At 31.8% G+C, this 24,576-nt stretch overlaps 4 protein-coding genes across 6 annotated transcripts; 3 read left to right on the forward strand and 1 right to left on the reverse strand.

Annotated features, from left to right (window-relative positions):
• Window positions 1-68: 68 nt before the first annotated feature.
• Window positions 69-2,351, forward strand: LOC100793436 (putative cyclin-A3-1). Its single transcript, XM_003527678.5, has 8 exons — window positions 69-577; window positions 666-898; window positions 996-1,071; window positions 1,156-1,232; window positions 1,317-1,350; window positions 1,447-1,596; window positions 1,687-1,821; window positions 1,904-2,351. Exons 1-8 carry the CDS (start codon window positions 296-298, stop codon window positions 1,991-1,993), a joined length of 1,077 nt encoding a protein of 358 aa, XP_003527726.1. The 5' UTR covers window positions 69-295; the 3' UTR covers window positions 1,994-2,351.
• A 703-nt stretch (window positions 2,352-3,054) lies between these two features.
• LOC100793965 (putative cyclin-A3-1) lies at window positions 3,055-6,220 on the reverse strand. Its single transcript, XM_014777252.3, has 7 exons — window positions 5,765-6,220; window positions 5,036-5,270; window positions 4,875-4,950; window positions 4,678-4,754; window positions 4,565-4,598; window positions 4,321-4,470; window positions 3,055-4,218 (listed from the first exon to the last, which is right to left on the reverse strand). Exons 2-7 carry the CDS (start codon window positions 5,266-5,268, stop codon window positions 4,177-4,179), a joined length of 612 nt encoding a protein of 203 aa, XP_014632738.1. The 5' UTR covers window positions 5,269-5,270; window positions 5,765-6,220; the 3' UTR covers window positions 3,055-4,176.
• A 4,686-nt stretch (window positions 6,221-10,906) lies between these two features.
• On the forward strand, window positions 10,907-13,906 carry LOC100794488 (E3 ubiquitin-protein ligase APD1). Of its 2 annotated transcripts, XM_006581189.3 has the most exons (8): window positions 10,908-11,058; window positions 11,156-11,382; window positions 11,477-11,576; window positions 11,670-11,747; window positions 12,588-12,808; window positions 12,911-12,977; window positions 13,059-13,392; window positions 13,484-13,906. In XM_006581189.3, the coding sequence occupies exons 1-8, from the start codon at window positions 10,950-10,952 to the stop codon at window positions 13,560-13,562; spliced, it is 1,215 nt and encodes a 404-aa protein (XP_006581252.1). In that variant the 5' UTR covers window positions 10,908-10,949; the 3' UTR covers window positions 13,563-13,906. The 2 variants fall into 2 exon arrangements, with proteins under 2 accessions (XP_014632739.1, XP_006581252.1); XM_014777253.3 differs by having other exon boundaries at window positions 10,907-11,382.
• A 5,789-nt stretch (window positions 13,907-19,695) lies between these two features.
• On the forward strand, window positions 19,696-23,948 carry NRAMP3B (metal transporter Nramp3b). Of its 2 annotated transcripts, none has more exons than XM_006581192.4 (4): window positions 19,696-20,563; window positions 20,785-20,921; window positions 21,063-21,715; window positions 23,301-23,948. In XM_006581192.4, exons 1-4 carry the CDS (start codon window positions 20,007-20,009, stop codon window positions 23,319-23,321), a joined length of 1,368 nt encoding a protein of 455 aa, XP_006581255.1. In that variant the 5' UTR covers window positions 19,696-20,006; the 3' UTR covers window positions 23,322-23,948. The 2 variants fall into 2 exon arrangements, with proteins under 2 accessions (XP_006581255.1, XP_003527729.1); XM_003527681.5 differs by having other exon boundaries at window positions 19,701-20,563; window positions 23,243-23,948.
• Window positions 23,949-24,576: the final 628 nt, after the last annotated feature.

The following is a 24,576-nucleotide window of genomic DNA, read 5'->3' on the forward strand; positions in this document are numbered from 1 at the left end:
ACGGGATGGCGGAAAAGAAGCGCGCGCACCCGCTATATGAAAAAATCTTTGGGTTCCAAAACAAACCCTAAATCTCCACTACACATCTCAATTTGGAACCAAATCCAAATTCTGAAATTTTCAGACAGGCCGAACCATTTTCATTTTGGAAACCGCTCTTTGTCTTTGTTTATCCTTTATACATACACATGACACCTCTTTCTCTCTCATTCACCCAACACTTCAACTCCATCTTCTTCCATCCATTTCCTCTTTCTCGATCTGTTCCAAATTCACTTCACACACAGGAAAGAAGATGGAGACTCGCGCCGCCGCAAAGAGAAAGGCAAATGCCGCCACCATAGTCTTTGTCGAAAAACAATACCCCAACAAGAGGCAGCGGGTTGTGTTGGGTGAACTTCCCAATTTACAAAACCTTATTGTCTCCGAAACTCAAAATTCGCGCAAAGAGAAGCTCCTATGTCGGAAGAATCCCAATGAGAAGAAACCATCACCCACAAACAACAACACCTTTCCTTCCCCTCAGATCAACGAATCTTATGATTCGGATATCCACGGGTATCTTCGTGAAATGGAGGTAATTCTGATTCTGTTTAAAGTTAACAACGTTGTTGCTTTGTTGTGGTTGTTGGATGTTTCAATTTTAAAAATTTCCGGTTTCTCAGATGCAGAATAAGAGAAGACCAATGGTTGACTACATTGAAAAGGTTCAGAAAATCGTTACCCCAACCATGAGAGCAATATTGGTGGATTGGTTAGTGGAGGTAGCTGTGGAGTACAAGCTTCTATCGGATACTCTTCATCTCTCTGTATCATACATCGATAGGTTTTTATCAGTTAATCCAGTCAGTAAATCCAGACTTCAGTTACTGGGTGTTTCGTCCATGCTCATTGCTGCGTAATGCTTCACTACCTGTTCTTAATTTTGCAATGCTTGTTATACTTAACCTGCTTAAACATTACAATTGCATTTTTTTTTCCTTCTCAATATGCAGAAAATATGAGGAGATGGATCCACCTGGTGTGGACGAGTTTTGCAGCATCACTGATCACACTTATGACAAGACAGAGGTAAATATGCAATGCTGTTTTTTTTTATTATTATTTGTTGGTTCATTCCTCAATTTGGTTTTCATGGTTATTGGTGATATATAGGTTGTGAAGATGGAAGCTGACATACTTAAGTCCCTAAAGTTTGAAATGGGAAATCCTACTGTAAGCACCTTTCTAAGGTAAGGGCTTTATAATTTATATTGTAAATGTGAATATTTAGTCTATGTTGGAATGAAATTAATTGACTTTAGTTATTGTTTCAGGAGGTATGCTGATGTTGCTTCTAATGACCAAAAAGTAAGTTGAACTGCCCTTCTTATTCTTCTTCATTGTCTTAAAAGTTTTATTGTTTTGTTTACTAATTGTTTTTTTTTTTGTTTTTTTTATTTTCAGACTCCAAATTTGCAGATTGACTTTTTGGGCAGCTATATTGGCGAGCTAAGTTTGTTGGACTATGATTGTTTAAGATTCTTGCCTTCTATTGTGGCTGCCTCGGTTATATTTCTTGCCAAGTTCATTATCTGTCCTGAAGTGCATCCATGGGTTAGTATTTTTTTCTATGCATATTTTGATCTTTAAGAGAATAAAATATACCTGTGTTTCAAGACACTCAAAGTTGAGAATCCATTGCAGACTTCTTCCTTGTGTGAATGCTCGGGTTACAAGCCAGCTGAGTTGAAAGAATGTGTCCTTATCTTGCATGACTTGTATTTGTCAAGAAAGGCAGCATCCTTCAAAGCTGTTCGGGCAAAATACAAGCAGCAAAAGGTGGTTGTTTTTGCATTTCTTTTGTTATAATACAATTCTCATTATGACTAATTTAGTGACTAGAAATCTTCTACTGGAACAGTTCGAATGTGTGGCAAACCTGCCTACCCCTCCATATGTACCGAGTTGTTACTTTGAAGACCAGTGGTGCAGTGAATTCCTTGATAAATGATCAAACCGACCATTGCTTGCATGGGCATGGCTTAGAAATTTGATGCGTAGGTTTTTGTCTTTGAATTGCAAGAGCAACAGGATTTCATTAGATACCAAAGTTCAATTCCCATTCCTGATGAACTATCAGGGAGAAGACCTTTAAATAAGGATCAAATAACAAGATCTTAGAATGTACAACTGCATACTTGCAACATGTATTAGGAGAATTACGGTGTAGGATGAACCGAAAATTGCATTGTTCTTACAGAGAATTTTTATCTTAGTGAAGTAGTTTTTAGACATATTTGTTAGGAATTTTATAATTTTTAATTAATTAATATGGATTATATATTATATTATAATTTATATTTTTTATTTATATTTAGATGGGCTTAATATAAGTGATTTGATTTAATGAACTTATTAGATTATTGATAGAAAATTGGTACAAGATTAATGAATAAAAATTAGTTTGGTCCATTAGAAGATAATAAGAATTTTAATAAATTTAAAATTTGAGGTATGATTATGATTTTCAACATACCAAATCAACAAACAATTTTTTTTTTATTTGAAGAGAAAATGTGTTGATAATAATGTATAATATTAGTTTTGTTCTCATAAAGTTTTATAAATTTTTATAACTACAGATAAAAAGAGATAAAAAAATGTTAAATTAGATGGATAATATGATAAAAAAAATAGAGTAAAATTACTATATGAAGTTGTAAGAAATTATTCATGCTTTTATATATCGGGAAACCTATTATTGACGTTGAGGTTTTCTAATGAAACTGAATGAAGAAACATTTTAATGTAAGAATTAATAATTTGTGCGTGATGTTTTGAGTATAAATTCAAATTATAAGAATTTAATTTGATTTCAATCAAAATATTAATCATTATTTAGTAATATGTCTTAATGAATTAAAATATGCTTTTAGAAATTGGTTTAAACATTACAGCTTTCAAATACCATCAAATGTTTAACAAGGTTTAAGAAATAATCCATGTGACACTGATAACTTTTACTTTACTCAAACTCTTGTCTCAAGTCTACCTCTTTCTAACACATAATGATTAATATCTTGAAATTTGGTCCTTTTCAATTTCAATCTTGATCGCAAACATAAACTTTACACCAACAAATTGTTCATCAAATTTCACCTCATTCTTGGAGGAATTAATGTGGATTAAATCAAAGTACATTTCCAATTTAGAAGAATTCTAAATTAACACCAACAAACCCAAGCCATGGCTTTGCAGATGACCAGATTGAAATTTGTTGGCAACACCATCTCTAAACCCCGAGATAAAGATCCCTTGTATTTTGCTTGGAAGCAGTGTAAAACCCTTGTGCTGTCTTGGTTGAATCACCGAGTCTCCCACGAGATTGCAGCCAACATCATTTGGATCAATGATGACAAAGATGTCTAGCAAGATCATAAGTACCGCTTTTCACAAGATGACTTTGTTCAAAACTTCAAATCCTCCAAATTCAAACTACTTCACCTCTAGAATGAACTATGCAACTTTAACCTCATCCTATGGAGTGATTCTCCAGATGCATGCTATTGCTAGACTGACAAATTTGTTCAGCTGTATCCAAGATTGTGTCCTGTGTTTCCTTCATGGCCTCAATGATAACTATGTAATAGTACCATTTATGATCTTTTTATTTAAGCCCTTTCCTTTTTAAAGGTCTTTCCATGATAGTTCATCAGGAAAGGCAATTGAACATTGGTATGTGTCCTGATCCTGCTGCCCTTGCAATTCAGACACAAACCTTGCCCATCAATTTTCTAAGCCAGGCCCTTCCAAACAATGGTCGAACAAACCACACTGTTCAACACATGCTTGATCAAGCATGATTTAAAAGATACCAACTTCCATCAGAGTAGATCACTTCAAAAAGTCTTCTATTTTTCAAATGAGTTTTATTTATCAAAGAATTTCCACTGCATCACTGTTCTTCAAAGTAATAAATTGGTACATGTGGAGGGGAAGGCAGATTTGCCACATATTTGAACTGTTCCGAAGATTTCTAGTTACTCAATTTGTCACAAGGAGAATTGATGTATATGACGACAAAAGAGATGCAAAAATAATCACTTTGTGTTGCTTGTATTTCTCCCTAACAGCTTTTAAGGAGGCTGCCTTTCTTGACAAATACAAGTCATGCAAGATGAGGACACATTCTTTTCAATCAGCTGGTTCATAACCCAAGCATTCAGACAAAGAAGTCTGCAATAGGTGCTCAACTTTGAGTGCTTTGAAACATGGCTAAGAGCTTATTCTTTTAAAAAGAAGAAAAATATATCATTATCAAGAATATAATATACTTACCCAAGGATGCACTTCAGGCCAGATAATAAACCTGGCAAGAAATATAACTGATGCAGCCATGATAGAAGGCGAGAATCTTAAACAATCATAGTCCAGCAAGCTTAGCTCAGCAAGGTAGCCAACCAAAAATTCAATCTGCAAATTTGGTGTCTGAAAATAATAAGAAAATTAGTAAACAACACAATAAAGCTTTTAAGACAATCAAGAAGAAGAATAGGTAGGGGCATAGAGTAGTTCAACTCACTTTTTGGTTCTCAGAAGCAACATTTGCAAACCTCCTGAAGCAATAACAACACTCAATTAATTTCATTTCAACATAGGCTAAAAATATTAAAATTCACAATATAAAGTCCTTACCTTAGAAAGGTGTTTACAGTTGGATTTCCCATCTCAAACTTTAGGGTCGTGAGCATGTCAGCTTCCATCTTTACAACCTATATATAACCAGTAACCATGTAAACAAAAGTGAGGGGGAAAGATCCAACAAGTAAAAAACCATAACATAATTTGGTATCACATCATAAATAAGAGAATAGTAAAGCATATTTATTTACCTCTGCCTTGTGGTATGTGTTATCAGTGATGTTGCAGAACGGGTCAACACGGGGTGGGTCAACTTCCTCATACTTGCTGCATATTAAAAAAAGAATGCAATTATTATGCTAGATTAAATAGAACAACTGTTGCAAAATTGAAAAAGGTGTCGAATCCTTACGCAGCAATGAGCATGGATGAAACACCCAGTAACTGAAGTCTTGATTTGCTAACAGGATTAACAGACAAAAACCTATCGATGTACGAAACAGATAGATGAAGGGTATCGGAGAGAAGCTTGTACTCCTCAGCTACCTCTACCAACCAATCCACCAATATTGTCCTCATAGTTGTCGTAACTTGTTTCTGAACTTTGTCCATGTAATCAATCATTGGCCTTCTCTTTCTCTGCATATCTGAGAAGCAGAAAAATTTAAAATTTAAGGGTGTATTTGGTTTGCATTTTCATTTTCTGTTTTCATTTCTTGAAAACTGTTTTCATTTTCAAAAGATTAGAATTCTGAAAATATGTTTGGTTTGACTTCATGTTTTCAGTTTTCATGAAATAAAAATACTAAAAATTTATGATACATTGACTTCGTGTCTTTTTGTATTTTTATATTAGCTTAAAATTACATTTTGTTACCACAATTTCATTTTACCCGAAATGTGGTTTCTGTTCTCAACTGAAAACACGGAACATGAAAATTTATTGTTTTCATTTTCTGGTTGTTTCCTGTTTTCATTTTCACTGCAAATGTTTTCAGAAATCCAATCAAACACATTTTCATCACCGTTTTCAGTGAAAATGAAAACAAAAAACAACCAAACCAAACACCTCCTGAAACATTCAACAACCTCAACAAACTACAACATAGTCCATTTGGACAAAATTGAAAATCAAAATTACCTCCATTGCATGAAGATGCTCGAAGATGTCGGAAACATAAGATTCATCGATCTGGGGTGGAGAAAGGGTGTTGTTTGCGGGAGATGGCTTATTCTATTGGGATTCTTCTGACATTGGAGTTTCTCTTTGTGCGGATTTTGAGCTGTGGGGACAATAACATTTAGTAAATTGGGAAGTTCACCCAACACAACGTGCTTCCGTTTGGGGTGTTGTTTTTCAACTATGACTACGGTGGCAGCATTTGTCTTTCTCTTTGCGGCGACATAGTCTCCATCTTCTTCCTTTTGTGTGTTGTTGATTTGGAAAAGATAAAAAGAGAAGGAGATGGAGTTGAAGTCTTGGTTGGGTGAGTGAGAAAATATGTTGTCATCTGAGTGTATAATGAGTAGACAAAGACAAAGGCGAGTTTTCAAATGAAAATGGTTTAGCCTGTCTAGAATTTGATTTCTGGTTCCAGATTCAGATTCAGATAGTAATTTATAAATTCTCTCTCTACATATATATACTATAAAAACATGATGAGTCATCCATTGATGGTTTGGTTATAAACCAAATTTAAATATTAATATATTTATTAATTATTAAAGAATATAATTTGATTAAATCATGTAAATAGTTAAATTATATATTTAAGATATTTTATAACGGTATATTTCTTATACTTTAAACCATTTTTTAATGATTTAGACTATATTTAAAAATATGTTTGTAAATTTAATTTATTCTAAAATATTCAAAAATAAAATATTTTTAGTATATTTTTAGTATATTTTTAGAATCTATTATATAATATAAAAATATTATTTCATTTGTTAATCTTTAATTTTTACTTGATGTATCTTTTAATTTGGGTCGTAAATATAGTTATTAGAGATGACAAAAAATATATACTAAAATTTATTATAGATTCAAAATAGACAACTTAATGAGTATATGCATTTAAGGATAAAATAAATCAATTTTTACTTGCTTATTAGCGAGACCTGAGTAAGTAATAATACAAACTTATGGGTGCCCATAATTAGAAATTACTTAAATAACTTAAATGTATGTAAGTTAAGTTGCTTTAATATAATTTTAGTATAAATATAAAAATTCAAAAAAAATGTTTTTGGTATAAATATATCTTTTAGTATAACAATATGATTCAATTTTTTTGTTTTACTTTTTTAATAGATATTTATAACTATACTTATAGACATATGCATACTCATGCATACACACTTGCTCAAACACATAAACATATACATAAATATATATTTAAAATAAAAAGATGGGCATTACAAAATATATTAAAAATTATAAGAATTTTTTAATTATAAACTAAGACCCATACAAGACACAAATTATTATATTAATAGTTCACATTAGTAAAAATACCGTATAATAGACAAAAAAAATTCAAAATGAGAGTGAAAAGATTATTTAAATTGAAAAAATGGTACAAATGAATAAGAGTAAGCTAAAAATAAGTTATTGAATGATCCCATAATTGTAATATTACAAACATTAATAAAATAAAAAACTATCAATTTTTATTTTTTGTATTTTGTAGAATTCAATGTTAAAATATTATTTGTGTTATTTATTGTATTATGATGCATATAAATATAAAAATAAAAATATAATATATTATATCATATAATGTGACAGTTTTAAAATAGAGTAAAATAAAAAAGAATACACTAAATTTATTTGCAGATTTATGAATTATTTGACCATTTTAATTAGTTCTATTATTTTTTTAATTGAGACTCTAAACTTGTATTTATTTTTTAATTAAGTCCCTCAATTTTTGTGTAAACAACATAGTTACATAAGCTAAAAGTATTTGATTAATAAAAATAATGAGGACACTATTGAATATTTAGGTTGACTTTTTCTTTTGCTAATATATTTGAGTTGACCTTGACACCAGTTATATAGGAAAAATAATAAATTGCATTCACTAACATCTTAGGTTGATCTCGGAATAGGCAAATTGGGGGGGCCATTTTACATAAACCTTATTTTGTTAGCAAATAAAAAAACTAATTATTTATAATTATATAAAGACAAAGGCAATTGAGTGTTTTGGTGTAAATATTTTTATACTAATTTTATTTATATAAATATATATGTGTGCGCACTTAATTGGGTGTATAATATGACAAAAGAGATGTATGAAAATTTCAAAATCTGGCTTTGGTTTTAAACTTAGATGTGTGATTTTGTTTTGATTTTGAGTATAAAGAAAATTTTTCATATGGCAGGGAGGCGCGCTTCATTTCCGCCGACCCTCGCATCAAAACACTCAATTATTTTTTATTTTACAAATAAGTAATAATTTGCAACACAAAATAGAAATAATATTCATAAATTTATTTTCATAATTAATTATTAAAAAAATACACTCAAATTTAAATATATATGTCATCATTTGATGGCTCCTAATAATTTGGTTTGATTAAAAATAGATTTAAATATTAATACATTTATTGGTAATTGAAAATATAATTCAATTAAATCCTGTAAATATTTAAATCACACATTCAAATTCTTTTGTAATTCAATATTTTATAATTGTATTTTATTATACTTTAAACCATTTTTATGATTTGGATTGTATTTATATTTTATAATTCTCAATTTTTGCCCAATTATCTTTTACAAATATGTAAAAAACCAACTTTTACTTCAGTTTTTGTTCTTTATTAAAAATAAATTATTTGATGGATATCTACATCTAAAGGTAAAATAAATCTATTTTACTTGTTTATTAACCGGGCATGGGTGGATAATAACTCTAACTCAAACTCAGGGATACTTATAATTTGAAAATACTAAAATAACTTTAATTATATATTATATATAAGTTAAATTACTCTAATATAATTTTAGTATAAATATAAAAATTCAAAAAAAAATAATATAAATATATATATTAAAAGTATATTTGTTTTAGTATAACAATATACTTCAATTTTTTTTAAAGATAACTATGAATATACTTACAAGGATACGCACATACATGCACACACATGCACACAAGCATATAGACATATATATAAAACAAAAAATAGACATTACGAATATATAAAAATCAAATGTAACATTATAGATAAAATACTAAAATAAATGAGAAAATATAATTGACTATTGTTTTTTATTTAATAAAAGAAAGAGTTGAAACATTATTTATATTTTTTCTCCAATTTATTTTATAAAGAGAGGAGCAAAGGGACAATTATCAAAGACAAATAATGTGTTTAATTTATAAATCTCTATCCATCGTAGTAGAGTTGAATAAACATGAGACTCGAAATAAAATATTATAAATGTATCTCTAAAGTTTTCTTGTTTGATTGACCTTAAACACCTTTGGATCAATATCCTTAGTGTTCACACTTTCTCATCATATGTTTAAGTTTGATAAAATGGCTAGAAGATTTGTGTTTCTTAATGATAGGAAAGGAGTGAAGTGTTACATAGTCATAGATTTGGTTACTCAATCATAAGATGTTAATCTCACACTTTTTAAATAGATTCCAATTCAGTATACTATTTGGATACAACTAAGACACCCCTACCTATCATAAATGTCACAAATACAATGTTTGACCATTTCTCACCTTGTTTCATTTTTTTGTTAAGGATGAGACATAGTGATCCATTGTCACCCTCACAAAATCATTATATTCCTTTTTAGTAAAAACACTTGTCTAGTTCAAATTTTGACACATTTTCCATAAATATAGTCTTTTTGCTTTGGATACATGCTTTGAAGTTTTAAACCTTTTTATTGCAAACCTTCAAGTTTTATTAAATTAATTCTAGGTTTCTCAATCCGATTTGCTGCATATATATTTGCTGTGTTTTCCTATTTCTTGTTTGCACTAGTAATATATATATATATATACACGTATGTGTGTGTTGTTTTTTTTTGTTGCAATTATTTGTCAGTTTGTTCATTTTGACGTTAATTGTATGCCTGTTATTTGCTACTAGTTGAATCTTATGTATGCCTGCTTTCCTTCATTTAATGTGATTAAGTTGCATTTGCTGAAATTTACAATATATCTATAACTGAGAAATAAAATAAAATAAATAAACAAGAAGAAAATACAAAAATTCTAACTAAATAAAAGAACAAAAAGTAACAATATAAATTTAGAATTAAAAAAAACACGAATTACCAATCAATGTATAAACACAAACATCCTTAAGAAACACACCCCACTGGAGGAATATATAGTGTACTGTTTCTCGTGTGTATGTAAGAGCAGCAAACTGAATATTTATAGGAAAAAAGATGTACCAATGTTGCCCACAAAAAGTGCAACCTGCACTAAAAGAAACCAACTCAACTCAACCTGCAGGAACAACATTGAGAGGAAAATCATAAGTGAAATTGTTGCATATAATATAGGTAACAAATACTATAATATATTTGTAAGGTTTAAAAACTAAAACACAGAGCAACAAACACCCCACTTGCAAATTAAAGATATCAACATATAATATATATATAGGTAACTTAATCAAATGTTAATAAATAAACAATTGAACAAAAAAATTGAACATTTTATTTTTCTAAAAACAAAATCTGTTTAAATTTAAATTTTAAATTATAAAATAAATATTTTTTTAACAGTAACGCAATAACGTACTTGTTACTAACTTCAGCCTAAGATTAGTTTCACAAACCACTTTGTAAGAAATATTTAATAACTTCAGCAGTTGATTAGTATCTATTTTGTCAATTTGATTTTCCTATGTTGGATCTATTTTCTCCCATTAGTCATTACATGTGACGTGGGAAATTGTCGTCTGTATAAATCTTAAATCACCCGTTAATCATTTTTATCTCATGTTACAAAAAAAACCCTAAAAGCTTGCAAAAAATTTTGTGCCCACAATCATGATGAACATATACTGATACACATTACATGATATATTTTAACAGTTTTACTTTTACTTTTACCCCAAACATGAACATTAAAAAAAAGAATTGCAAAACGGATATGAAAAGTAATTAAAATTAAAATTATAATAAGGACCACCTAACATTCAATCAACGTAACTGCCATTCAAATACCCGTCACTCACACCTAATGGTTACCTTCATAAAACCTTCTAGTCTCAACTTAAGTGATCTAATCTACACACACTTTTGTTTTTCTTCATGCTATCTTGAATTGAATCAATGGCTCTGTTACACCGAGTCATGCACACTATCACTATACCATCCATGTATCAGCATCAGCGGTGGCAACATGCTTGGATGCTGCCTCCTCTCACCATTTGGATTTGTGGCATATAATTTTTCATCTTCTTTAGGTTCCCTCCTTCCCTTGATCTCTCTTTCTCATGCATTGCCCTTTTGTTTCTTTCTTTCTTTCTGTTTTACAGTTTCAATCACACTCCGTTATGGTTATTACGGCGATTCTTGCATCCTGCTTGGCCCTGCCTCATCCCGTTTGATGAAGACCAGTTCTGTTTTTGTGAAGCAGCTTCAAGTGTCAAACAAGGACAATAATCAAGTTATTCTTCATGCCTTCAATGAGAAGCCCGAGTTAAGCTCCCAAACTAATTGGACAGTGTCAAATTTGTGTCTTGTTGAAGCGTATAAAAGCAAGGTAACATTGTAACAAGGTTACTAGGTTAGGTTTGGTTTGTTTTAAAGCAGTCACCGAGAGAATGTCTTTGAAAAAATTGACTTTTCAACTTCAGGGAATTTCTTTGTGGTTAAATCAGGGCTCCACCATCCGTATGGGGTGGGAAGCACACACTACTAGTAGTTTGGATCAGCTACATGGGATGGTGATCAAAGGTTTGTTGGGGGGAAATCTCATGGCTATCTTTTCCTTTTCTTTTCTCTGAGTATGAGTTTCAGGTTTGTCTCAAGAACCTTCTTATTTCGCAGGAGAAAAGAAGTTTAAACTGCCACAGGCTAAACAAACGAGCTTCCCCAATGCAATGGCTCTTCACAAGATTGTTAATGGTAATTGATTCTAGAGTTACGCTACTTTGACCTAAAAACTGAGTCAAAGGCTACCTTAGTGACATAAGCAATTGAGCAAGAATTTGAACACTTAACCTCACAAAATTGACTTATAAGATGAAAATAGCTTAGGTTGCAAGCATTACTTACGTTTTATCTTTAGTCAATGTCCACCTCCTCACACCTATCACAATGAAGATGTATGAGATTGCAAATTAAGATGGGTTAAGGCTGTCTATTAAGGTGACTTAACACTTTCTATTCCAATTCTTAAAATTTGATGAGAACTATTCTTCACTTTTATATATATATATATATATATATATATATATATATATATATATATATATATATAATTTTGATTATATTATTAGTCTGTGTGATATCTCAGGCACGCTCCCCTCACGACACATGTTGAGAGCTAGACATTTGCAAGTGATTTCGTTTGTCTAATAGATTCAATAACAACTTTGTGATAAACTTTGATATCAAATTAGAATTTGAATTTAGGTTTAACTCTACTCAAAAACTAGCTCAAGAAGTGAGGATTGATTCTATTTATTATATATTGTTTCATATTACTAGTCAATTTAGGATCTCTAATATTATTGTATGGGAAGTGAGAGTATAGTTGATTTTATTTTAAAGAAATAATATCACTTTTGTCTAAAAGGTTACAACAACTATTATTTCTTCCAAAACAAAATCGTTACCAAATATGCATCAACATCTCCAATTCTATGATTGTACGCCAAATTATCTATGATTAGCATAGAGCTTATTAAGTATATGAAATTTTGAAAGAGGCAAGACATTTTTGATTTTTGTGGACATTGCTAGGTAAAGAAGCTGAATACAAGGTTGAGGAAGATAATATGTACCACATGGGGGTTCTAAACATGAATGCCAGGAACATTATCTTGAATATGAAAGTTAATGTTTCGGCAAAGGTATATGATACCACCAAAGGCAAGAAGATGTGCTCTACTGCAAATGGATCGTGTAGGCTCAGTTTTGTCTTCCCTAATACTCAGTATGTTATTTTTACGGCACCTGGCAAAGTAAGGCATGGCTAACCTTGTCTGACTCATTTATCTTTATGGATCTTCACCATAGTAATTCAACAATATATACATTGTTACATTTACATCAATTGATTACAGGGAGATGGGGGTTCGTATGTTGAAATTTCTTTTCTGGCTCGTGTGTTGACCTACATATTACTTTTAGGTACAATGATTAAAATTTATCTTCTAATTTGGTTTAATTATACTTTTTGTTACTAAAGATGCCGCATTTTTCCATGTGTAGGAGCTCTTATGATTGTTGTTTATCTGATTCTGAAGTTCCTTGGAGTCTATGATGGTGGTGATCGGAATAGTCGTGTGACTGTCGACGCCACATACAGAACAAGTGATGTAGTGGCAAGGCAAACCGAAACTGAGCCCTTGATGCAAGTGGAGACAAATCGATGGACATATGGAACAAATGCAAAAGATGACGAAGAAGAAGATTCAGGAGCATCCAGTAGCTCTTCAGAGGAGTTATATGATGAAAAATTATGTTGCATTTGTTACGATGAACAACGCAACAGCTTCTTTGTTCCTTGTGGGCATTGTGCCACTTGCTATGACTGTGCAGAGAGGTACCTCACTGCCGAATATTTTTTGTATGCATGCTCTAATAATTTACCAATATACAAATGTTAGGAGATTCACATTAGAAGCATTTTGCAGGATTGTAGATGGGGAGAGCAAAGTGTGCCCTATATGCCGAAGGCTTATTCACAAAGTACGACGATTATATCATAATTAGGCTTATAAACATGTGTCTTGTAGTGATTTTGATTTGAGGGATCATGTAGATAGTGGGGAAAATTTGATAGGAAATTAACATTGGGAATGGGGTCATGTGAGTTGTTATTTTCTCCTGGCGGTACTTTTTCCCTTCCTCAAATGTACTTCCATGGCTTTCCATTTTTTGCATGAAGCTGCAGGGGAATCAGTTACTATGGCTTGGGCAGAGTTCATCATAGGGTAACTATGATAAGCAACCAACAATATGACTTCTCTTATTTATTCTTTTGATATTTTCTATGTAAGTTCACTGTGAGAGAAAGTAAAGAATGATGTCACTGATATTGTTGTTCTTAGCAGTAATTCAGACTTCTATTTAACAAAATATGTTACTTGTCGACAATGCTTTTTGAAAGCATTTTAGGGATATATAAAAAAACAATTCATTTATTAGAGTTTCATAAAAATGGAAGTTACATATTTTTTATAATTACAACTTCCATGTGTTCACAAAAGTGTTTAAAGGCATGTTTTATTTTTTAAAAAATGCTAAAAATAAGAGAACTTTAACTCAAAAAATGAATGATATTCCATTTAAAATCAAAATCTATCATTTTGTGTAATAATATTCTATTATTACCTATACATATGACCTGATTATTGATAAATAATTTTATTCAATAGGTAATCATAAAATTATAGATTTGTGCATACAAATATCATATGTTGAGGAAAATAATCTTTTTAAGTAGATATTAGTATTTTAATAAATTAGTCTTTGATTTTCATGTAAGAAATACTGAGTTAAAAAAAATAAAAAATCTACCACCTGATAGTCCTGGCACTTGAAGTCATTTTGTGATGAAAATTGTATCCTGACACTAATTAAGTAAAAGGAATGGAAGTAGCTACTCTTAACCTTTTTCTCTATAAACTGTTAAGCTGAAATATACTAATATAAACAATTGTTAGTCTGATTGCTGGAATCAGGAACCACCACGATGTACATAAACCATAATCATTTTCCTCTCGGTCGGAGATGGGAACGACCTTGCTCATAGTCTCTTTGTGCTCACACATTCTGTGGGATGGTGTATCCCTCGTTTCCTCTCGATCGGTAAGTTTATTGTAGCTCTTATGGTTCGGTACCCGACCGAGACACTAGGGTTATCCAATGCGTGACCTATAACACACATACACTCATGTTCCTTGGCCCCTAAGTAAGATGGGCAGTTTATAAGCCACTCCCGGGGATCTCGGGAAGGTGGTTACCGTTTATACGCCTCGTTGCTGAGCTATGAGACAGATTACACTTGACACTTGAATGCTCTTATGTTAGTTCTCCTTCCTTAAGTACGCCATCTATAACAGGAACATAGTGTTTTGACCCAAATCGCCACAGCCAGCCAGCTGGTGATAGGAAGTGATTATATCAGCTTTAGAATTATGGATAGAAAGTTCACAACGATGTGTCGAATTTTAATCTTCAATCTTGAAAATAAATATTCCCAAGCTAAAGTGCGCCAAGTGGTTAGCCAAAAATTAAAGGGTCTACAGCAAAGACTCCGTGTGTGGTTTGAAATGGTGTTGCAACTGTTCCCGTGGACTATTACATGCCAATTTTTCACTACACTCGTTCTTTCACCTGTCAAGGGCTCCAACATTGTTCTCAGTGGAGAACAAATGTCATTTTCTCTATTGCAGTCTGAAATCTCACATCACAGCAACCCGATTTTAGATGAAGATTTTCTGAATTTGCAAGAAGCTTTGCAACTGAATAAACTCGTGCATGTGCTTGGCTTGGAACAATCAACATAAGAGAGAATCAATAAAGGGGGCCGGTGAAAGTGTTTCAGGATGGCCCACTTTACTTTCTTATCAAAATCTGATGGCTCTTGTTATGGCTGCTGCAGATGCTAAGAGCTCGAAACGAAATCGCCAAAATCAAAACAATGCATACTCTGTAGCGCTTTTTGGGTTCGAGTTGGACACTCTTCTAAAAAATGGTGCCTATTATCGGTTATTGTTGACACACAAATTTCAAACAAACCATAAAGTGCTGAGTATCAACTAGGTTATGTTTTTGGTTCAGCACATTGTTGCGCTTTTCTTAAAGCTTATGGAATTGTTCTCATTAAACAACTAACAGTCTTGTTGCAAGAGACAATTAAGTACAGTACTATACCCGGAAGATGTTCCTTTGTTGGGATGTATGAAGATAGAACATTTCCTGTTGGGTCCTCGATTATATGGATCATTAAGATTAAAATTTAGTAAGTAGCTAGTTAAAAGATTATATCCTTATTAATATATAGAGTACGAAATGCCAAAGTAATCATTATAAAAAAAAATGCCAAAGTAATAAATAAGAGAAATAAAGGATATACATGAAAATTACAAATAATTTTAATAAAAATGACAAAATTAATTAATTTTTTAAACTATATATTAGAACCTGATAAATTTATGACTGGTCCAACATCCAAAGTTTTAAATTAGAACCTCATAATGTTCTTAAGTACTACAAATTTATATTATGTGGTAACTGATCCTGTTATTCTGCAGATTGCCTTGTTTTTCTTTGTTTAGTACTTGTTTGATATGATCTTAATTGCTTTTCTTTGTTTAGTACTTGTTTGATATGATTTTGCGCTGTTACATTGAACACACTAACGTTTACAATTTTGCAGGACCATATAAGCAGCAAAATGAGAGAGAGAGAGAGAGAGAGAGAGAGAGAATGAACAGCCAAGCAATGCACTACTAAAAAATGACACCCGATAAAATATTAAAAAGTTACAGGAGAACAGAAAATGCAAAACTCATCTCGATATAGTGTAAAACAATTGAAATTAACAAAGGACTGCAAGCAAAAGTCATTTCCGTAAGCATTATGCATATGTTATAAGACAACAAAAACGTGGACAATATTAATATTAGTCTTATTTGTACAAAAGTGAAATGAAATTTTAACCAAGGAATCTTGCATCATGATTCATGGGACATTTCACTAGTTTTGCACCATTAATGCAGGGCCATAGCTGCCGCAGCTTGAGTGTCGGTGCTTGCACGTAAATGACTTTTTATTTCTTCTAAAAATATTCTTTTTAAAACCAGACCCTTAATCCTTTTAATTATTTATTTTTTCAGAAAAAAATAACCTCAATTGCTTAATTAAATGGAGATTAGAGACTCTAAGGGCTTCCAATATCCTTACTCAAAAGTTACATTTACATTACCGGATGTATTGCATCTTTTTATGTTCATACATTAGTTTAGTTTTTATTTATATATAATATAGGTTTGTCAAGACAAATCACATTAAATTGATGAATGATTTTATGTGTTTTTTGGTACAGATATATGATTTTGTGTGTGATGTTGCATCTAAAACTATAAGAAAACGCGTGTGCTGACTGACTGGCTAACAAAGGTGCTGGAGTGATCTTAGTTAATGGTTACAGTGTCCTCTCACGTGAGCTAGGAACTTTCATTTTGGCTGACGTGTCTATAAATTTTAAGACCTAGCTAAGGCAAATTTTATATATGTGTTATTCTAATATATAATTTAGCACTTTTCATTTTATTCTTCTAACCTTTTATGTGTAAAAATGTTAATTAAAATTTAAGAATAATGTACTTTCAAGTTTTCAATATCTCATTCAATAGTAATTCATTTAACTACTATTTGATAATATAATTTATCACAAGTTGTAAAAGGAATCAATTTCTAAAAATTATTATTATTATAGAGAGAGAGAGAGAATTTATCTCTTAATTTCGATTCTTCAATAATATTTTAAAATGTATGATAATGTTTATAAAAAAAATAGTAAAAGATTTAAGTGAATAAATTTCTAAGTGTATGTTTATAAACTAAGAGTTTGGAGCGATGGACCTCTTCGGCCTTGCCATAGACAACCACGACTCTGCTGTTTGTTGGATTAGCCTAGCCTCCTTTTCTTTCTCTTTGTACTTCCCTTTGATAAGAAAAAAATAAATACAAGAAAAATAGAAGTTTGATTCCATGTGATGCACACACCCCCATTAGAGATCACGAAAAGGATTGGATGAGAACCAAAGGGTCGAGATCCTATTATGTTTCTTGGCTAAAAACGCCCTATAGTTTATGAATAGACTCAATAGAGCACATAATAACACTTGCTTATTAGCATTGCTACTTCATATACAGGGGTCAAAAGTCACCAATGATATATTCCTTTTCAATAATTAATATAAATAATTAAATACAGTGGCATTTCACATTTGTCAACATAAATCTATATTTTTAAATGTTAAATGCATGCATATATATTACTATAAAAAACAATAGAATTTCACAATAACATTAATAGCTTTATGAGTTTTTAAAAGTTGTTCTTAAAATACCATTTCATAAATAAATTAATCTTCTTGACGACTCTATATTAGTAAAATACATTTGTTAACAAGGTGTAATAAATAAACATTAAATAATTTTTTCATTTGTGATAAAGCAAATACTTTTTAACAACGTACTTATTTTTATTTAAAAATTAATGTTTTTCAACTATTGTTCAATAAATAAAAATAATAAATTTAAATTTAGCCTTAAATATGTTTTTGGTTCTGATAAGTTTATATTATTTTTAATTTTAATCCTTGTAAAAAAATTATTCTTTTAATCTATAAGTTTATATATTTTTTTTATAATTTTGGTCCTTATAAGATATTTTGCTCAAAAAATTATAAATTTACAAGGATTAAAAAATAGAAATGAACAAAAAAAAAAACTTAAAGGAATCAAAATTGAAAAAATAATCAACTTACAAAGTTACGAGGGACTAAAATTAGAAAGATGAACTTATTATAAAAACATTCAAATGTGTTTTTAGTCTTTGAAATTTGAGTAATTTTTTTTAGTCTTCTAAAGTTAATTTTTTTTTTTAGTTCATAAAATTCATGAAATATTTATTTTAATCCTTGTGTACAAGAGTTAAATAAGGAATTAAAAATTTACCATTTGTGTCAACTTTTGACCCCAAAATTTGATTTTTTATTTTCTTATTTTAAAGTATGATTTCATGACAATTAAAAGCTACCAAAATCAAGTTAGTAAAAAAATTATAAATTCATTAAACGCTTTAAATACTGATTTAATTTTTTATTGATTTGATTTTAATGGTCTTTATCCGTAAGAAAATTCATCATTTAAAATACAAAATAGAAAGTTAAATTTTGACCATGATTATCAAACTTTTGAGTCAATTTGCTAATTTTTACGAGTTTATAAGTCTACTTACTCTCTATGTGTTGACTCGTGTGCAAGCTCTCGTTGTAGTAAACTCAATAGTATCTTGAGTTTATCACTGAGCAAGCAAGTTTAAAAATTAGACCAAAATATAAGTCATTTTTTGTTGTTTTCTGTGTGTTTAGTATTAAGTATACATTCATTTAGTGTGTTATTCATGAAAAAAAATTATACCTTTAATAATATCAAACCCTTGTTATTTATTAATATCAAACCCTCAATGATGGAAATGATCTACCATTTATATAACAAATGCAAGTTATTATCTAATAGTGATGCATTACTAAACTTGGTTATTTAAGTATTGTATAATTTATGATTTATTATTTTGTTTTGTTATATTGTTGAAATGTTTAATTGGTATGTTATTTATATATATTTTATTATTATTTTTTATATGAAGTGTATTCTTACGGGTCTATCCGTTAAGTCTATAAGTCGAGTATATAAAATTCATCCTCACGACCAGTCTATGTAAGTTATCGAATATGATAATCTTGATTTTGACAATAAAAAATATTTTAAATTATGAATATTTTATTTTTTGTTTGACTAACATCATGAGCATCTTATAATTTTCAAGGATTAAAAAATGACTTTAATTTTAGAGAGAAAAAAAACAAAATGGTTTAAATTAAAGGAATTAGAAATATATTTAAATCTTATAAAAATCAAAATAAAAATTTGATTTATCATAAATTAAAAATATATTTAAACGTTAAATTTGTATAGACAGATTTTAGCAACAGCAAAACAAAATTGACCAAGGCGACTTTTATTTCATTACCTGAAGTAACGTGTTAGGTGCAATAAACATAAGTCATCTCTGAAATTAAGCTGTTGTAAACTGCTCACCTCAAAAGAAAAAACAATGATGTTGAAATTCGGATCGAACGATGGACGTCGCAGACGGTGCAAATGTATCTCTGAAATGCCGAAAATAACCCTACAACCGTGACGTGTCGCTAGATAGTTAGTTCGACTCCACCGGTTGCATCTAGGAGCGGAGCATAGAGTAAGTAACTCCACCACCAGATGGGTACATTAGAACTAGATAGATATATCCGTATAAATAGGCGCATTTGAGTATGCACACGTAGCAGCAAGCCACCGCAAACTGGCTTCTCCGCCGCCCGCGCTCGCCGGAAAATTTTACCACGAATTGGATCAACAATGAGTGCTCCATCGCGAGAAGAGGAGTCGAAGGAGGAGGAGAGGGACGAGGAAGCGAACCGGCTTCTAGAAGAAGAAGAAGAAGCAGAATCATCATCAGAAGAGGGGGAGAAGATCCTGGTGGCGGATTTGGAGTTCGACAGGGTGGACGATGGGAGCGTTCCTCCTCCTTTCTCGTGGAAGAAGCTCTGGCTGTTCACGGGGCCTGGGTTCTTGATGAGCATAGCGTTTTTGGATCCAGGGAATCTAGAGGGGGATCTCCAGGCTGGGGCCATCGCGGGCTACTCGCTTCTATGGCTCCTCATGTGGGCCACCTTCATGGGCCTCTTGATCCAGCTTCTCTCCGCCAGGGTCGGCGTCGCCACGGGCCGCCACCTCGCCGAGCTCTGCAGGGACGAGTATCCCAATTGGGCCCGCCTCGTGCTCTGGTTCATGGCCGAGCTCGCCCTGATTGGCGCCGACATTCAAGAGGTTATTGGAAGTGCCATTGCCATCCAAATTCTCAGCCGCGGCTTCTTCCCTCTCTGGGCTGGAGTTCTAATCACTGCTTCAGATTGGTACCCTTCCTTCTTCTTGCTTTTTTTTTTTTTATCTCTCCCCCCTTCCCTTTTCCTTCACCACTAGACCAACCTTATATCTCCCAGTTAGGCGGCTTTTAGTTTGGCTTGGTTTCATGTTTTATTTTTGCCTTTGACTAATTGCTTCGAACCATTCTACTTTTTCATGTTATAACATGTTTTAACTGTGGTTTATTATTATTCTACCTGTTGTTGAGCAGCTTTTTCTTTCTATTTCTTGAGAACTATGGAGTGAGGAAGTTGGAAGCTGCTTTTGCGGTTCTCATCGCTGTTATGGGTCTTTCTTTTGCCTGGATGTTCGGTGATGCTCAACCTAATAGAAAAGAGCTTTTAATGGGTAAATTTCATCTGATGATGTGCTTCGAATATCAATCACTTTTCTGTGTGATTCATCTGTTTTGGTATTTCAGAAATAAAAATATATGGAGCCCTTAATAACATGGGCATAAAATATAACTGTATTTGTTCCTTGTGTTAGGTATTTTGGTTCCAAGACTAAGCTCGAAAACAATTCGTCAGGCTGTGGGTGTTGTGGGTTGTGTCATTATGCCTCACAATGTATTCCTGCATTCTGCTTTGGTGCAATCAAGGAAGGTTGATCCTAAAAAGATAGGTCGGGTGCAGGAGGCTCTCAACTACTATTCAATTGAATCGGCGGCGGCACTTGCAGTCTCCTTCATGATCAATCTATTTGTCACAACAGTTTTTGCTAAGGGTTTTTATGGAACAAAACAGGCAGATAGCATAGGATTGGTCAATGCAGGGCAGTATCTTGAAGAGAAGTATGGGGGAGGAGTCTTCCCTATTCTTTATATATGGGGGATTGGGTTATTGGCAGCTGGGCAGAGTAGCACCATCACTGGCACATATGCTGGCCAATTCATAATGGGGGGTTTCCTCAACCTTCGTTTAAAGAAATGGTTGAGAGCATTGATCACTCGAAGTTTTGCAATTGTGCCAACTATAATTGTAGCGATTGTTTTTAATAAATCAGAAGGCTCATTGGATGTTTTGAATGAATGGCTCAATGTGCTTCAGTCCATGCAAATTCCCTTTGCTCTAATTCCCCTCCTCACATTGGTCTCCAAAGAGAAGATCATGGGGACCTTTAGGGTTGGGCCTGTTCTTGAGGTTAGTTCATTATCTCCCTGTTCTTTCATTTTGTTGATTGTTAATTACTCCATAAGATGAGATCTCTCTGAAGCAAATCCCCTCATGATTCAAAGTTATGTTTTTAATCTTACTAGATTATTTGACAACAGTAAGGGGACAAAAGTAAAGTTTTCCAATGTTTCAGCTTTGTCTGTGCAGCTAGAAATCTCTATTTCACTTGTTAAGAATGGTTCTGTCACTCTGTCTAGTTTAGCAGCCAGAGTCAATCTGCTTATCAAATCTAGAGTTATTGAAAGAATTAAGATGTATGTTGGCTATTCAACAACAATCTATGCCTATTTTCTGGGTAAAAATAGAAACAGATCTGCTGTAATATATTAAGAGATTGTAACATGCTTGATGCTTGACGTTTCTCTAATCTCTATATTTGCTTCTATCCCTTTTCTTGTTTTGCTGCTCAGATGCAATCGGTTTTAATAGTTTTTGTGTGATTATCTTTGTTCGTATGAAATACATATGTGAATTCTCTAGTTGTAGGTGTTTGTAAATGGATTTGTATTCCTGTAGCAGAATTGATCAGCAAATTTGAATTTAAATAACTTGGAAGATCTGTTTCTGCAAAGTGTATCCGAGTCCAACTATTTTGTTACTAAGCCATGAATTTTCTGCAAATTATGGGTTACTAGAGCATTGCTTATGTTCATGAATCACATCTGGATACATTAATTGATGGGACTGACTTTAGAGTTTGAAGTTTTGAGTGGTTTGATGAGTTTGGATTTAAAAAAGCGACAAACTAGTGATCCTGGAAATTCAATTTGTTAGTATCCCAATTTGTCTGCACAAGCATTTACAAGATAATAGATAAGGATGTAAAATAAATCAAATTTTTCTCATAAATTAGAGTCAACTTATATACCTTAACTATCTTTAGCAGCTTTCTCATCTATCTTATCTAAAAATTGAGGTGCATAATTTGATTTTAACTTATGGGAGAAATTTAATTCATTTTACTTCCCTTATTTTTCTCTTGCAAGTGCTTATGGAGAAATTTATGGAGCTTGGAATTCTTTAGTTATATAAAATATGTGAGTGATTATTGGTCACTTTCTCGAAGCTAATTTTACAAAATATAGATGCCAATGCACTTGCCTTTTCTGACAGAGTGATTGTTTCTCATTATCATGAATGTTTCACTGGTACATCAAGTGAAGTTGTTTGAATTTGAGTTCATACTTCTATAGGTGGAAAAAAAAATTATACCGCTCCTTGCTTGAGTTCATGAATCCTAATGTTGTAAGAGATTGTCTTATAACATTAAGGAAATTGATTGCTGCACATTGATTTCCTATTGTTCCTGTACAAGATTCACATGATTGTGGTCCTTTTTGTAGGAATTGGGTTGATGTAAAACTAATTTATAAATAAAATTGACGAGCAAATACCATATGTCCATATTCATTCAGTAAACTGATTTCAATTTATCAAAATCATGTGGTTTTTTTTCATACTAATGTTTGCTTATTTTATTTATTTATTTTGTAGAGAGTAGCATGGATTGTTGCTGGACTGATAATGATAATTAATGGATATCTCTTGTTAGATTTCTTCGTTTCTGAGGTGAATGGCATTTTGCTTGGTCTTTTAGCCTGCTCCTGCACAACAGCCTATATTGCATTCATTGTATATTTGGTTTCACAGAGCGGTATTCTTCCTTCTGCTTGGGTTAATCGTCTTCCCAAAGGATTTTCTTCTACTGGGAATTAAGTCAATAAAATTCACACACCATGAAAAATCTGGAAACAGTACGGCAAACTTCTGCTAGACAATTTTGCATGAGGAGTTTTCCTTCATACACCATAAAGAGTTTATAGAGTTTCTCTAACCTTGCAACCTGAATTAAAGGGTATACAAGGTCAGATAGAGGAAAGCACCTTGATTTAACTGCTCTTCAATTTTGCAATAGCATTACAGAGTTTACCTCCCATGTGTAACAAGATGGAGATACCTTAAGTAATGGAAGATGCGGAGGGAGCATCATTACAACTTGCAGGATAAATTACCGGTTACCGTCCTACTTAGTTGCCATATTCTTTTTGTAACAAGTTGTGAATTGCTCCATTATTCTTTGATGTAAACAGTTTGTATTTAACTTGGACGAACTGGCACACGTAGGTAGCCAGGTAAGACAGCATACATAAGTTGTAGGGATTACTCAATAGTGCAATGTCCAGTACATTTATATTTATCATCTCTATGCTTTCTAGTTAGCTATGATCTCAACTAACGTGAAGGTGCTACTCAGTTGATGAGCAACACACTAACTAAAAGTAAAAATGGAAGTCACATGTACATGTATAGAATAACTTTCTATATTCTCATGGGTATATAACACATTCTCATTCTCATCTCTCCATGGAAATAAAAGTGTGTGAAAACATATTAAAAAATGAAACTACAATATTCTCATAAATCAGCAATACGTGGGAATCTTTTTTCAAAACATGTAACAAACATAGGAATATTACATTCTTGTGTTTATATTACTGGGAATAAGATTTTAATCCATAAAACATATTACTGGGAATAAGATTTTAATCCATAAAACAAACACTCTTATGCTTTTAATATCAAATGAACCATTTAACTTAATTTTTCATTTCTTTCAATCTATATTTTTAAAATTTTGAGTTTTATCTTTGAATATTTTTTTTATAAAAATTATTCATATATAATTAATAATAATAATAATAGTAATATCACTACAAAATATTTATATGAATCTAAAATGATTAAGTACATTAGCCTACAAGCTGTCTCTATTGGAAACTCCAAAGAAAAACATCAAGTCAAGGGACATTTAACGGTATGGCCGTATG

The sequence above is a fragment of the Glycine max genome, chromosome 6 (assembly GCF_000004515.6).
Source record: "Glycine max cultivar Williams 82 chromosome 6, Glycine_max_v4.0, whole genome shotgun sequence".
Taxonomy (NCBI): Eukaryota; Viridiplantae; Streptophyta; class Magnoliopsida; order Fabales; family Fabaceae; genus Glycine; species Glycine max.